The sequence below is a fragment of the Lissotriton helveticus genome, chromosome 2_1 (genome assembly GCF_964261635.1).
Source record: "Lissotriton helveticus chromosome 2_1, aLisHel1.1, whole genome shotgun sequence".
Lineage (NCBI taxonomy): Eukaryota > Metazoa > Chordata > Amphibia > Caudata > Salamandridae > Lissotriton > Lissotriton helveticus.
Genome location: NC_136059.1, coordinates 244,595,691 through 244,610,575, shown reverse-complemented (window position 1 = coordinate 244,610,575; position 14,885 = coordinate 244,595,691). Strand labels below are relative to the sequence as shown.

General features: G+C 43.6%; 1 protein-coding gene across 1 annotated transcript in view; it reads left to right on the top strand.

The window, feature by feature from the left end:
• Nucleotides 1-1,487: 1,487 nt before the first annotated feature.
• The window catches only part of EPG5 (ectopic P-granules 5 autophagy tethering factor), a 582,198-nt gene continuing 568,800 nt past the window's right edge, over nt 1,488-14,885 (top strand). The window contains exon 1 of the mRNA XM_078674745.1: nt 1,488-1,663. Within this exon, the coding sequence (XP_078530871.1) occupies nt 1,592-1,663 (72 nt within the window). The 5' untranslated portion in view covers nt 1,488-1,591. The remainder of the gene's footprint in view (nt 1,664-14,885) is intronic.

Genomic DNA, 14,885 nt, shown 5'->3' with positions numbered 1-14,885 from the left:
CTGACTCAGATGTTGATCCCGGAGATTTATATACCAAGCTTCGAATGTTCTCCTCCTTGGTGGCAAATAATGCAACAGCTTTGGAAACATTACAATTCATTTATGAAAACAAACTGCACACTGCAGTTCCAAATCTTTCAGTGGCTTTACGCATTGCGTTGACAATCCCAGTTACAGTGGCTTCAGGGGAAAGAACTTTCTCAAAACTGAAATTGATAAAAAATTGTTTGATGACATCAATGACTCAAGAGAGACTGAATCATTTGGCCCTGTTATCAATTGAACATGACATTACTAGATCTCTGGATTACGGACAGCTTATCAGGGAATTTGCAGCACAGAAGGCTCGTAAAGTTGACTTCCTTTCATAAAGAAGTACGCAAGATGTTTTCCATGGTTTTAATCAGACTCGCTATGTTGCTATTCAGCAAGTATGCAGAAATTTAAAAAACAGGTGGTAAGATAACGAAAGAAGGAAAAGGGAAAAGTGGAAACAATATAGAAGAGATAGCAAACAGTAAAACACAAAAAGTAAAAAAGTGAAAGAAAAAGTAAAAAAACAACCTAAAAAAAAAAAAAAGAAAAAAAAGCTGGGTATTGCTGCTACCTCCACGTGGTGCCTGGTGGAAACAGCGAAAGCTGGCAAAACGCAGCAGCAAATTTCGACAAAAGTTAAACACTTGTTGTGTCACGAGGTGGCTATGCAGTGTCTGCAACGGACGTGGCCATCCGCCAAGCGTAAGACATCATATTCGATATGGCATCGATATTACTGTTTCCAGGCAAAGAGCCACCGATTATTTCTCTGTGGGGGGTTGTGGGGATCCGGTGCCCCTGTCATGGCCCTGGCACTGCAGCTGTCTGTGCGCCCACTCCCTCATGTCGTGTGTCACAATGCCCTCCTCCTCCTAAATTGTATCGTTCTGAGACGAATTCGGAAGGGTAGGCGCAGCCGCAGGTACTGGTCAATCATCTAACGACTTTTCTGGACGTATTATTAAAACACCTTCCTGAGCTCCGCCCCGTCCGGACCCCCTCTTCCGGGGCCCCCACCTACGCTCCCTGCACAGGGCCACCATGAGCCTAGAGCCGGCCCTGAATTTAGATTTGTTTTGTCACAATTTTGTTTTCTAGTCGATCTGTGACGCATTTTCACAGGTGAACTAGTGCCCAGGGTCCAGGCCCACTCATTGGTGCTTTAAGTGTTCGCATATACAAACGAGGAACTCCCTCGCCTGGCACAAGGCCACGTGAATCAAAAGTTAAACATATTTCGGCTGTCAAATGTTTCTACCAATTGGCAGACAACTCAAAGGGTTATTGCTCTAGCGGAAGCTAGACCGTAGCTCAAACGAAGAAAAGGTTGATATTTCGTGCTTTCACTTTCTATTCGGAGCAAATTCTTGAGTCCGTCGTCGCTTTCTCCCAAATGTTTGGGCGAGCCCTTTGGATTGGGTAGCACCTACGCATGTGACAGCTACGTCACGCAAACATCGTTTCAGCAAACAAATGTCTTGCGGAAGCGGCACTGTCACTTGAGCACCTCTGGGTTTGTTTTGACAGCTCCGCTGGCTTCTTAAAGGGATCCAGGATGGCGGAGGCTGTCAGGCCTCGCAAGCCGAAGGCTAAAGGTGGGAGCGCCAGCCGCGGGGCCAGAGACAAGGTGAGAAAACATCAGTCGCATGACAGCCACCCCAGGACTGCCTCGAACACTCCCTGACTCCTTCCAGCCCTCTGACAGCTATATGGGACCGGCGGCCCCGTTATATAAAAAATATGTGAAGGATAGTATACATTGATATCTTTGTCAGGACCTATTTCCTAAACAGGACTTTTACATTTGTTGATTTACTTCACACGCGCATATTCATCAGCCGGATTTTTGACAGCACTGTTAACTACTTGTATAGCTTTTCATATCCTTGCAAAACAAGAACAAATGACACTGGTTCGTTCGTCCATTTGTATGTTTATGTTTATTATGTAGAATATAGGTGGCGAGTATATGGAGTACTCTTGGTTTTACTTATTACATTGCTCCTCTCCTGGTGTAGCTGGGAATAACAATGTAGACTGATTGAAGAGTTATCGGAAGAATCGTAAACCATTTACACCTATTTTGTTTTTTCGTCTTTAGGAATAGGTAGGGGATGGGGAATCATATAGCCTACGAAGCCGTTTAGGTGTTTTTTTAACGCTCATCCGCGGCTGCTTCGAGCATTCATCATCACCAGCACACTCCTAACTTGTTAGTCAGAATTCTTCTCATTCTTGCACTTAGTGCCAAAAGGAGTTTACATTTAATCAGTCAGAAGCAGCTGACAGAACTTGTGCTATGTTTAGACTGCTATCCTTCTTCCGAAAACTCAACACTGCGTAATGTAAACATGCCAGCCTTAAAATCCATACTTTGAAAGGATACCCCAAAAATACACAGGGAAGCGGGGAAAGCAAACGCTAAAAAATGAAGGGGAAAATAGTTTTGTGTGATTTGAGATACTCCATGGGTAATTATTGCAGTTCTGGGCTGGATCCCCACAGCGTATGGTGACAAGCAGCCTCAAAACAGTCTTTTACCGCATGTATCTCTGTAATGCAGCCTGTAGGAGTAAATATGATAGTGTGCAAATGCATTGGGGATCGTTAAGTTTTGGCAGTTTGAGGCTAACATTTACGGAAGATATTGTTTTTTAAGGCTGTATATTAATAAGTAATTTGAAGGAATAATTAATGTCCAGGCCTTCACTTCCTCAACCAACTGAAAGAACTATGTGTAGCTGTGCTGGAATTGAAAACAATTTACTCTGGGAACCCGTACCTTGGAGCTCAAAGTGTGGCAGAATAAAGAGGGGAGCTAGAAACGCAGAGTCTGACAGCCAAGGTATACATTTTTTTTAGAAAAAATATGCTGCATAGAAATTGACAAGGACATGAGATAGTAACTCTGCTCTAGATTACTTACTTGGCCACAAAGAGACTGCATTTTAAAATATCTTCCAAGATTAAGACAACTGCTGCAAAGATCATTCAGTGCCCAGCAATTCTGATGGGATTATAATAGCGGAAAGCGGTTAACACGGTTCTGGGAGAGTTCTGTGTTTTGTCCAGTCCAGTCACAGTTTTGACTCATAAAGCAGAATTGAGGGTCAAAGTGCTTGCTTCAAAGCCCAAAACGATTCAAAAAAGGGGGGTGGTGATGGACAGAGTATCTGAATTAAGCAGAACACTCCTACCCAGTCAAAAGATCAGGGCTTGATCCATCACCGTTTTTTAGCTCACTGCACCATCCCAGCTCAGAACCTGGCTACATGCAAATTAGTCTGACCCTGGCCCAGTGCATCATGGGAACAGGGCAGACCAAACTACCAAGCCAATTCTTTACTGGAAAGGAAACAAGCTTCCGGGGACCGGTTTCTGGCATTACAGCCGTCTTCGGCCCGGCTTGCTTGAATCCTGATGGTGCAGTGAGCAAGGGACTCACATCTGAGCATACCCTTCCACACTTGTGGTGGCCAAAACGATTCAAAAAGGGGGGTGGTGATGGACAGAGTATCTGAATTAAGCAGAACACTCCTACCCAGTCAAAAGATCAGGGCTTGATCCATCACAGTTTTTTAGCTCACTGCACCATCCCAGCTCAGAACCTGGCTACATGCAAATTAGTCTGACCCTGGCCCAGTGCATCATGGGAACAGGGCAGACCAAACTACCAAGCCAATTCTTTACTGGAAAGGAAACAAGCTTCCGGGTCCCCGGTGGCTTGTCTCCTTTCTGGTGAAGAATTGGTTGGTAGTTTGGTCTGCCCTGTTCCCATGATGCACTGGGCCAGGGACAGACTAATTTGCATATAGCCAGGTTCTGAGCTGGGATGGGGCAGTGAGATAAATAACGGTGATGGATCAAGCCCTGATCTTTGGACTGGGTAAGAGTGGTCTGCTTAATTCAGACACTCTGTTCATCACCACCCCCTTTTCTGAATCGTTTTTGGCCACTATAGGTGTGGCAGGGTATACTCAGACATGAGTCCCTTTCTCACTGCTCCATCAGGATTCAAGCAAGCCGGGCCGAAGAGGCTGAAATGCCAGAAACCGGTCCCCGGTAGCTTGTCTCCTTTCTGGTGAAGAATTGGCTTGGTAGTTTGGTCTGCCCTGTTCCCATGATGCACTGGGCCAGGGACAGACTAATTTGCATGTAGCCAGGTTCTGAGCTGGGATGGGGCAGTGAGATAAATAACGGTGATGGATCAAGCCCTGATCTTTGGACTGGGTAAGAGTGGTCTGCTTAATTCAGACACTCTGTTCATCACCACCCCCTTTTCTGAATCGTTTTTGGCCACTATAGGTGTGGCAGGGTATACTCAGACATGAGTCCCTTTCTCACTGCTCCATCAGGATTCAAGCAAGCCGGGCCGAAGAGGCTGAAATGCCAGAAACCGGTCCCCGGTAGCTTGTCTCCTTTCTGGTGAAGAATTGGCTTGGTAGTTTGGTCTGCCCTGTTCCCATGATGCACTGGGCCAGGGGACAGACTAATTTGCATATAGCCAGGTTCTGAGCTGGGATGGGGCAGTGAGATAAATAACGGTGATGGATCAAGCCCTGATCTTTGGACTGGGTAAGAGTGGTCTGCTTAATTCAGACACTCTGTTCATCACCACCCCCTTTTCTGCTTCAAAGCCCATCATGTAACATTCAGATTACATATTTGTGTTTTATTTAGATGGGTAACTGAGCCACTACTTTTGACACTGAGATACCTTTTTCACTTCCAGTTCATGAGTTGCAATCCTTTCATATAGCACAGTGCTCTATCTACAGGCATCAAAGCGATGGAAACAAACTGTAAGTTATGGGTTTAGACCCGGATTGTTTTTTCTCAATCTGTTCTTATTCTTAGATTGAAAAGAAGTGTTCAGTTGGCAATTGGTAAAGGCTTATTGCTACAAACAACCACAAGCAATGTGTTTCTCCTGACTATTCACTCTTAACATATAATGTCTACAAGTATAGATAATGTATGATTTCAACACCGTATAACGTTAATTGTTTTATGTTATATTTCTTGTACATTGATTTACGTAGCGTATTCTTTATTGTGCCTCTAAGTGTGATGAAAAGAGCTCCGACACCCTACACTTGGATGATTAGCGCTATAAGAGAAATATAAAAAAGTTGGTGTCATTGAATCAATAATTGTGTAAATACTGATATAGACGGATACATCTTGAATTCTTACAGTGCAAGGACATATCTTACTTAACGAATAGAACAAATCTCGATGAAAAAGCTCAAACTGGCCAAGGACAAAGGGGGCCTCTCCGTACCCATCTTCAGAAATGATCAAACAGCCTTTCTATGCAAGTAGGGTGCAAATTGGTTCATTGATAACCCATCATATGAACCACCCTGGGCGGCGATAGAAAAGTCCCTCATACAGAATATCTCTCTCGCCGCATTAGCCACGATGGACATAACCTATCTACTGCTCTCTAGAAACATTATACAGAACACCAAAAGAGCCATCCTGCTCATTGACTCACGTCTGGAGGTCAAGATGCAACACTCCTACTTATCCTCCCTACGGTATAATCATACACTCAAAATTGAGGGTTCCTCATTTTTCCTATACGCACTGGTCACATAAGGGCATTAACTTAGTACAAGACATCTTCGAAGATAGTTCTCCTCTACCATTCTCAGCCTTGCAAAATCGATTTAATCTTGTTGATCTAGATTTTTACAAATTCCTGCAGCTTAAAGTAGGACTTACCAAAAAGAATCTCTCGGGTGCTAATCCTTCTCTCACTACCCTCCTGAACCACCTATCCAAGGTAGGACACCTGGTTTCTAGCATATACAAAATTCTCTTACCGAACCAAAACAATATCTTGTAATCAACGGAAATGGGGAGCTCAAGCCATCAAGATAGACATTGCTTTTAATTGGACCGCCATCAACAAGTTCCCTTTTTCACATAAAATCTGACCTACCCCATCACAAACTAAATATATGATAATAAATAGGACCTACTAGACCCCCGCAAGACTCTTTAAGGTCGGTCTTACAAAAGATCCCAACTGTTGGTGCTGCGGCAAGCAAGAGGGCGTCCCTCCCTCACATGCTATTCAAATGCCCCCTCCTCCAAGACTTTTGGGATACAGTTTTTGACTGCATTACACATACCCTAAATATTCTTCCCACAAGAGATTTCTCATACATTATTCTGGACCCCTTGGATCCCCAACTCAAGAAAGACAACAATCTTTTTTTACTGGACTTAATGCTCACTCTAGCCTGCAAACGAATTCTAAACAACTGAAATAACTTTAAAGTGTTCTATTTTTCTATGTGGCAAAAGTAGTTAACTTTTCTCAGAGGCGCCAATAACATTGCTCTCCAAATTTCCCTGTGGAGATCTTCGCGTTGCTCAATTTGGAATGCGCTAGACACAAGTGCCTTTACTTATAAACCCCCTGTTGATCTCTCCTACAGGTAAATTTGCCTCCCCTTCAATGTTCTCCTTTCACGCCGGATAAAACTCGTCCACGCAACTCATTCTATACCAGGCCCTATAGCCACCTGTGTCACCATCTTCCCTTATGCATGTGAGACAAAATCATTTTATTCCCACCTGTGCATACTGATGTGTCATAGAAGTCAAGGTATATCATTCAGTTTGTATCTATCTCTCAAGGACATCAAAAAGGCTTTGTAAAACATGTATGAACTTAATTGTAGTTCCAACTATTTGAAATGTAAAGCTCTTCTAAGAATCCATTGTGGTATTTATGAATCCATTGTGGTATTTATGTCTATCTGCTTATGTATTAACTCATATGCAAAGTACCGATCTACTCCTACTGTTTACTGTTTACTGTATCATCTTATGCACAGCCTCCACCCCTTCCCCTTGTTGTAGCCTGCCTTTCTCACTGTATATTTATTCAGTTGACCACTGTCCATCTCTGCTTGTAAAACTTAATAAAAACATTGAACTTAAAAAAACCTGCCTCCAAATAATAGTTTCTCTTAAGCACTCGTGAAGTGATAACATATTGTGCACCTTTGTTTCCCTCCATTGCTTTAGCGTCTTCGCGTTAGGCTCCAGATAGCTCCCATCTAGTATTACACTCAAACAAAAGGAGGGTTAATGCCCCCTTAAATCAGGCCCTTGTTTTGAGCCCAGCTGAAAGTGTAAATAAGAAAGCTCCCTGCATGTTGTTGCTCCGTACAGAATGAAGACAGCGTGTGAGCGGTGCTGTAATTTGTCACAAAATGAAACTAGGACAAATTCAGAATGTTTCCCAGGGCCTGCTGGATCCCAGATCTGGCCCAGAACCACCTGCTGGAGCCGTAATCCGACGCAGTTACCTTACTTTCCAGCACTGGTCTGTAGAGAGTATCTCTGTTATGTCCCATGTTCTGATTTAACTATGTTGTTGTGACACAGTAGGAAATAACTCCTAGTTCAGTGGAGAGGACTATCATAGAATTTTGATGCTGAGTTTTTGCATTTTGTTAACTGTCTCAATTGCACTGTTAGTCTAATAACTATGAGTCCAGGGTTTGTGGCACTGTTTAACCGTTCACTGACCACCTAAACTTTACAGTGGTGCTCTGACAAATGGGATGTGCTTCGATAGTGGTGGCTACACACAGGGTATTTGCATTGATAATGAAGGCAATGGTTACTTGGACGTAGCACACTTAGTTTTCTAGAATAGCTTGCTTGGATATAAAACGTTGTGTGGTTTTAAAAGGCTCTCTTGCATGGTAATATCAAAGCCGTTTGGGGAACACAATGCAAAGGCTAATCGGAATATGCATGGAGGAGTGCTAATCTCAGTCACTAATAATTGCTCAGGGATTCAGTCCAGTCCATCAGTTTTCACGGACTGTGCCACACTAGTCTGACACCAGCCATGTGCAAACAAAAGCGAGAATCCCACTGTTACAGCTTACTATTTAGGGCGAGGCATGGCAACTATTAATAAGCTTTTTCTTGCTGGTCACCATAGTAGCAACAACTTCAAGTACTTTTATAACTTTGAAATGTAAAACATTGCAGTGTACAGTAAAAATGCTTGAACCCATATACCCACAATTTTTGGTTGCTTATAATCATCCGATGAACACCCTCCTATTTTAATAAATGCTGAGTAATTATATTGACTGTATGAAAAGCATTTCCTTTGGGATGGTTCAACTCACTGGATTATTTTAGGACTGTAAGTTTATTGTTGTTTTGCCAAATATGATTGAGTTGATCCAGGAAATAGGCTTTTGCCCACATGTGTTTTTGTTTGGTTATTTTAATACACAGCGATCACTATCAAATAGGGTTGTAGTAACACTTGTTTTTAACAGCACTTTGAAATAGCCGATGTACGTTATTTAGCACCTATACAAAGAAGCATTGACAAAGTCAATAGGTCTCGCTTTCGGGGAGCTATTGGCAAATTATTTTAGATATGGCAGTTGTTTAGCAATGTTGCTGCTATTCGGTGTTGATACAAGTTAGTGTGGTGGTTTGAGGTGGAGTGGGCTGGAATGGGAGTGATTGGGGCAGATTTGAATGGGTTAGAGTGTGGTAGATTAGCATAGAGTTGGTTAGATTGGTGTAGAGTGTTGTAGATTGGGGAAGCTTGTATTGAAGTTGGGGTGATTGGAGTTGGATAGATTGGGGTAGAGTGGAGTTTGTTAAATTGAAATAGAGTGGAGTGTATTAGATTTGGGTAGAGTGGAGTGGGGTCGATTGTGATAGCTTGGAGAGGGTAGATTGGGTTAGAGGGGAATGGGGTAGAGTGGAGTGTGGTAGATCAAAGTAGTATGGGGTGGGGTAGATTGGGGTAGAGTGGAGTGGGTTAGAGTGTGGTTGATTGAGGTGTGATAGAGTGGGGTAACAGTTGACAGATTTTAGTGGAGTCAAGTGGGGTAGAATGGAGGGGGGTAAATTGGCGTGGGGTAGCGTGTAGTGTAGATTGTATTGAAGTGGTGTATATTGTGGTAGAGTTAAGTGGGGTAGATAGTGTTGTGGTGGATTGAGGTAGATTGGTGTAGAGTGTGGTATGGTATTTTGGGGTGGTTTGGGGTGGGTTCGATTGGTGTAGAGCAGAGTGGTGTAGATTGGGTTAGAGTGGGGAAGATTGTAGTGTTGTAGATTGTAGTGGGGTGGGTTAGGGTAGAGTAGAGTGGGGTATATTGGGATAGAGTCAAATGAGGTAGAGTGTTGTTCAGTGGGTGGGTTAGTTTGGGGTTGAGGAGAGTGTGACAGAGAGAGGTAAATTGGAGTGGAGTGGAGTACATTGGCATGGAGCAGCATGGAGTGGGGTAGAGCTGTGTAGGTTGTATTGTAGTAGTGTAGATTGTGGTAGAGGTAAATGGGGTAGATAGTGTTGCAGATTGGGTTAGTGTGGAGTGCAGTAGATTGTAGTGTTGATTATAGTGGAGTGGGGTAGAGTGGGGTAGGTAAGAGTGGAGTGGGGTAGTTTGGGATGGAGCCAAGTGAGGTAGTGTTGTTTAGTGAGGTGGAGTAGATTGGGGTTGAGGGAAGTGGGACAGGGTGGGATAGAGAGGGGTAGATTGGAGTGAGGTGGAATGGGATAGATTGGAGTGGGGTAAGTTAGGCTAGGTTATAGTGTGTGAGTGTGGTAGAGTCGAGTAGCCTAGGATGGAGTGTTGTAAAGTGGGGTGAGAGTGAGTGGGGTAGATTGGAGTGCATGTTGTGTTTTTAATTTTATATTTATTGTAGAGTGAATCACTTTTACAATTCTTTTCCAAAAAGGCATGTATTCAATTTTGCACAAATGTGTACATCATATGTTTACATTTTAAAAAAATATAATAAACCAACACCTAATTTGTTATTAAAGCAAGCGTTTATAAAAATGTATTTGTTTAAATGTTTATTTTTTATTTACGTTGTTTTTTGTAGTATATCGTTTACAAAAGTAGATTATATTTATTGTAGTTACATGGGGCCTAATTGCGATGTCGTAGCGGTCTGGAAATGCTCGACCATAAGTCGGCTGTTCCCACCTCACATTTGGATGCAACCAACATCCATTTTGCTATGACAGCTAGTGCGGCATGTGGAAAAGGGCCGCAGCACAAGCTGCCATAGCAAAATGGATGTTTGGAATTTCCCTACAATGTGTGGTAGGCACCTCATGGTGCATGCCACATGTTGCAGAGATGTTTAGGGGGGCACAGGCCCCATAGGGGAAAGCCAGGATGACCAAGTCACTTTCCGACTTCCTTTTCATGGCAAGCGGACCACCATGCAATGGCAGGTGAAAAGTGCCATCATAATCCCGACGGCAGAGCCGAGCCTGGCTCGGCCGTCTTTAGGGGATTATGGTGCCCTCCGATGCACAAACGTGCTCCTAGAGCACGTTGGAAGCGTATCGGAATCCCCCCGCCCACCAGGTTTCACTCAGACTGCCGTCATCCAAATACGGCTGTGGGGCTGAAACCTACAATGTTGGGCAGAAAGCCTCTGACCGCCGGTTAAAGGCTTTCTGCCCGACATAAGCATCAGCAGTCGGAGGCTTTCCGCCCGACATTGTAAATTAGGCCCATAGTTGTGCATTCTAATATTATTTTCAAAAATATATCCATTACAAAATATAACTTCACATGCAATCGGCAGTTTGCTTATAATTTAATCTGTCAAATTGTCAGTAAGTTGATTGAGAAACCAATCCATGATGAGGTCATTACTGATGTTCATTGATTGAAAGTTTTCAGAGTCTGTCACTTGTGTGGTTAAATTGACTTTTTCTTGCTTTGCTTGTAGATATTTTTAGTCGTACCTGAGTTGGTTGTGCTTTGTTGAGTTCAATATTGTTTCTTAGTTCTACTCATGTACAGTAACATGAGTTCATTTAATGTAATTTTCAATAGTATATTTAACATTATTTGCTTCTCTCCATGGTGTTATTTTTGTATAGTCTGTTCAGTATTTCACTGTTATGAATTTTAAAACGGTTTCTTGTCCAGCTATTAATCCAACTTTTAGTGTTTCTTCCTTTGACAAAGAAAATAAAATACATTTTTATTGCATAGCTGTTTTCTGACTGAGTGATTGAATGGCATCTACATGTGTTAGTTATTAGTACTAAAGGTAGTAGTTGAGAGGGAGACAAGTAGTTTGACTAAGTTGAAGGGGAGGACTAAAGAGAGAAAGAGTAAGTGAACACAGTTCATTCTGAGCGAAGAAGGTAAAGTGATAATAAAGCCAAGTAATGGTAAGCCTTGTTTTTATTTTTATCGATTGTTATTTAAGGTGCTAAATTAATTAAGAATGAATGATTTAAATTATGTCTCGGTTTGATTATATTTGGAAAATAGTTCAGGATTTAATGACGGTGCTTACCTTTATAACAGTTCCTGATATTGTTATAAGTGTTTTTTTGCATCTGTCATTTTGATTGTTTTGATTGTATGTTGGTTTCAGTAAATATCCAGCTTGTTGTAGAATTGTTTCTTGTATGGAGATTGGTGGTATCCATGTTACTTTAGTTTAGTTTGTAATGAAATTGTTGGTTTTGACGAGATAATTTCGGAGTATTGCATAACTTTCTTTTGTCTGGCTGTAATAGTTTCTGTTGTAGCATGTTGCTTCAATACTTCCTGTAGAGAATGTTGACATCAGCTAATAGAGTACTTTGCAATCCAGTTTAGCATTTTTATAGTATTGTTTTTCAATGTTTTGCTTCAATTGGTATTTGATGCGATTTGTTGCCGTCACTTGTGTTGAGTATGTCTGTGATGCAAAGCATCTGATATCAAAGAAAGCAAACATGTATTTTTAAATGTAATTAAAAAAAAAAATAATGTTTGGGAAGCTTTGTGGTCACTTTGCTAATATTATGTAGTTTTGTATGGTTTCATTTGAATATAGGTGATCTAAGATTGGATTGTAATTGGTTGTGTAGTTGTGTATTTATTTATTAATTGAGATCATTTTGTTTCTTGAAATCTCTCAATATAGAAGTCTGCTGACATTTTTTGTTTATATCAATGTTGAAGTCACCAAGAATGATATGTGTATAGTTGAAGTAAAAGTTAATAATGTTTGAAAGTATTTGGACAACTGTTTGTATTGGTGTTTGTTTGTATAATGCCACAATTAAGTAATATCTGTGCTACATACGCAATGTAAAATGTATATCAATTCCTTTTTGATTTCTATCATTTGGTATTAGGTGCATTTTTTGGTAGTAAATGGCCATACACTGTTGAGTATGTTTGTTATGTACTTATCACGCGCGATGAAAAAAGCACTCTGTTTATGTTTGGCTGCTAAACTGTGTTAACTTTCCTATTTTGCACTTTTTTAAAAACAATTACAATTTTTACTAAGTTCTTGGTTTTAAAGGTTACGATCCATTGTAGGAGTATCTCGCACTGTTTGCACTTACGGTCTGGCTCTGCCCCTCCCCGGTCCAACGCGGGAGAATCCAGTTTGTTGTGGAGGGAGGAGGCATTTCGGGCGGCAGGGGAGGGTGGCGCTAGAGCAGCCCTGCCTTCCCATAAAACCCGGATGCTGCCAGGGCGCGAAGCGGACGCGCGATGGTAAAAGCACTCTGTTTATGTTTGGCTGCTAAACTGTGTTAACTTGCCTATTTTGCACTTTTTTAAAACAATTACAATTTTGACTAAGTTCTTGGTTTTAAAGGTTACGATCCATTGTAGGAGTATCTCGCACTGTTTGCACTTACGGTCTGGCTCTGCCCCTCGTCGGTCCACCGCGGGAGAATCCGTTGTGGAGGGAGGAGGCATTTCCGGCGGCAGGGGAGGGTGGCGCTAGAGCGGCCCTGCCTTCCCTTAAAACCCAGATGCCACCCAGGGCACGAAGCGGAGGCGCGCAGAAGGCGCGCCAAAGGCAAGCCCGTCTGCGCCCGTCCGCAACCGGGTGGGGCCATGGGCACCAATCCTGCCGGTTTCATTCCAGCCATCTGTTACAATGCCCAACAACTTCGACTGCTATGCCCTAGACTGGGGGAGGGGTGCAATCACAGTATTAGCCTGGAAACCCGGGACAAATCTTGCCCCAACTGTTCCTACACACTGAACTGTATACCGTACCACAGAGAGAGGGGACAAACGTTAAATTTCTCCCTAATCAACTGTAGATCATTAAGGAAACACCGGGTGGAAATACACGGCCATCTGGTGGATAAACAGGTGGATGTTCTATTTCTCACCGAGACATGGCTCGATGACACCTCTGCTCCCGAAATCCTAGATGCCCTCCTGCATGGCTACGAACTCAGCAGAATCGATAGAAAGACGGGCAGAGGTGGGGGGATTGCCATTGTATGTAAACATGGGATCCAGTGTACTTTAGAGGAGGTGGCGGTCGCAGACAGCGAATCTGGTCTCTTCACGATCTCAGCATCTGAGCACCACATTCTCAAGGGACTCCTGGTGTATCGACCACCAGGACCAGGGGCCCGTTTTGCGGCTAGCCTGATAGAGAATGTAACCCAACCTGCTCTTAGATACAACAGGTTCCTGCTGCTGGGTGACTTGAACCTCCACTTTGACGAGATCACCAACATGGAGGCGCAAGAAGTCAGGCAGGAACTAGCGGCACTCCAACTCCTTTTGCAATTTGATATACCCACACATTGGCAGGGACATCTCCTGGATCCGATATTCGCCAACTGGGAGTTGTCGCACATTGAGCCCCCCAAACATGTGGTTTGGTCTGACCACTTCCTTATTTCCTTTAAGACAGGAACACACGTAATTGCCAGCCGTAGCATGCAGGGAACTATGATTAGAAGTAGGAAGTGGGTAAACTTCTCCACCGAGGCATTAAATAAGGCCCTTAGGCAAGGGGCACCTCCTGGAGGTCGGGGAATTGAGGAAGCATGCACAGCACTTGATAAGCGAATTACGGAGACACTGGACAGCACGGCACCCTGGTCTAACACTCAAGTCAAGTCAAGTCAAAAATTTATATAGCGCACTACTCACCCAGAGGGTCTCAAGGCGCTTGAGGGAGGGGGGTTCGCTACTTGGGTGGGGAGCGAATTCCAGGTCTTGGCCGCTAAGTAGGAGAATGATCTTCCTCCCATGGTGGCTTTTCGGATGCGTGGAATCGCGGCGAGGGCTTGATTGGACGATCGTAGTTGGCGGGTGGGGGTGTAAAAGGTCAGGCGCGTGTTGAGGTATCTGGGTCCTAGGTCATAGAGGGCCTGGTGTGCATGGGTGAGGAGACGGAACGTTATTCTCTTGTTGATGGGGAGCCAGTGAAGGTCTCTCAGGTGACCGGATATGTGATTGTGGCGGGGTATGTCTAGGATGATTCGGGCGGAGGTGTTTTGAATGCGTTGGAGTTTTTTCTGTAATTTGGCTGTGGTTCCGGCATAGAGGGTGTTTCCGTAGTCCAGTCGGCTTGTGACGAGTGCTTGGGTGACCGTCTTTCTTGTTTCGGTGGGGATCCACCGGAAAATCTTTCGGAGCATGCGTAAGATGTTAAAGCATGATGATGAGATGGCGTTGACTTGTCTGGTCATAGAGAGGGAGGAGTCTAGGATGAATCCCAGGTTGCGAGCATGGTCCGTTGGTTTGGGTGTGCTGCCCAGGGCCGGCGGCCACCATGAGTTGTCCCATGCAGAGGGGGATGATCCTAGCATGAGGACTTCCGTCTTGTCTGGATTCAGTTTTAAACGGCTGTTCTTCATCCACTCCGCTACGTCTTTCATCCCTTCGTGTAAGTTGGTTTTGGAGGTGTTTGGGTCTTTGGTGAGGGAGAGGATCAGCTGTGTGTCGTCAGCGTATGAGATGATGTTGAGGTGGTGTTGGCGTGCGATGATCGCGAGGGGGCTCATGTAGACGTTGAAGAGGGTGGGGCTGAGTGATGATCCTTGTGGT